The 1,103-nt window shown below is 33.6% G+C and overlaps 1 protein-coding gene across 1 annotated transcript in view; it reads left to right on the forward strand.

The window, feature by feature from the left end:
* Nucleotides 1–1,103, forward strand: part of CEP128 (centrosomal protein 128) — a 602,257-nt gene that overhangs the window by 286,814 nt on the left and 314,340 nt on the right. The window contains exon 17 of the mRNA XM_023742234.1: nucleotides 411–603. Coding sequence (XP_023598002.1) covers nucleotides 411–603 — 193 coding nt within the window. The remainder of the gene's footprint in view (nucleotides 1–410; nucleotides 604–1,103) is intronic.

Raw genomic sequence — 1,103 nt, forward strand, 5'->3', positions numbered from 1 at the left:
GTTGTCTAGAATAATTTTTATGACATAATGCATTGAATATATTCTTGTTTTAAAGATACTAACAACACAGAAAAGTGCAGAATTGGAAGTTTAGTAACCAAGCTCTTCTTTACTAGTGCCTTTCCAAAGATGATAGACTATAATAAATTTTTTTCAAAATCCAAGAAAATCACGTCTTGATTTCTGCACCAACTTTTAACTGACGTATATCAATATGCAAATGCAAACATTATTGATGTTGTTATTATTTTTTTGTTTTGTTTTCCTTAATTTGCTAGTTATTGTCAATATTTGTGGACGTTACCATGACGTTACTTCATTTTCTTCCTTATGTTTTGTAATGCTACTTTCTGTTTTTTTTTCTTTTTGGCTTTTTAAAAATTTAATTAGATATATATTTTGCTTTTTAGACTAAACTTCAGTGGCTCTGTGAGGAAATGAAAGAGAGAGAAAGCAGAGAGAAAAATCTGCGGCACCAGCTAATGTTGTGCAGACAACAGCTTAAGAATATGACTGAAAACAAGGAATCTGAGCTCCAGTATCTCTTTGAACAGATAGAAAGGCAGGAGCAACTTCTGGAAGATATACATCGGGAGAAGAGAGGTGTGTTGGCTATTCTTACCCTTATTTTTCTCTGTTTATGCTCACTGAATCGTAGAGTTGGAAAAAAAACAAAGTTGTCCTCCATCTACTTCTACCATCTCCTGTTTTGACTGTTTCAAAAGCAGCATCCTTTCCTTGTCTGTTGCCTCTTATCTCCTTGTCTGTCTTCATTTTTGAATCTAGAAAACTGTTTAGCCTGGGAAGTCTTCATTATCATACAATTATTTGGAGGTTTTCCTTCAACTACTGTGTCTCTCCTATGTATACAGCACTTGTGTCTACTGGCCATTTGCAGGTGTTCTTTTGGTAAGCACTGTTTGTTTTCCTTTAGTGAAACGGCAGAATTTATATTTTCCTTCAGTAATATATCCATTAATTCATTCAACAAATATTTATTTTGAGCTTATGTTGTATTAGGCATGTTCTAGGTGCTGGGGATACATCAGTGAATAAAACATAAAAAAATATTCCTACCCTTGTTTAGCTCACATGATATGGGG

Source organism: Trichechus manatus, unplaced genomic scaffold, assembly GCF_000243295.1.
Source record: "Trichechus manatus latirostris isolate Lorelei unplaced genomic scaffold, TriManLat1.0 scaffold00206, whole genome shotgun sequence".
In the NCBI taxonomy this organism is placed as follows: domain Eukaryota; kingdom Metazoa; phylum Chordata; class Mammalia; order Sirenia; family Trichechidae; genus Trichechus; species Trichechus manatus.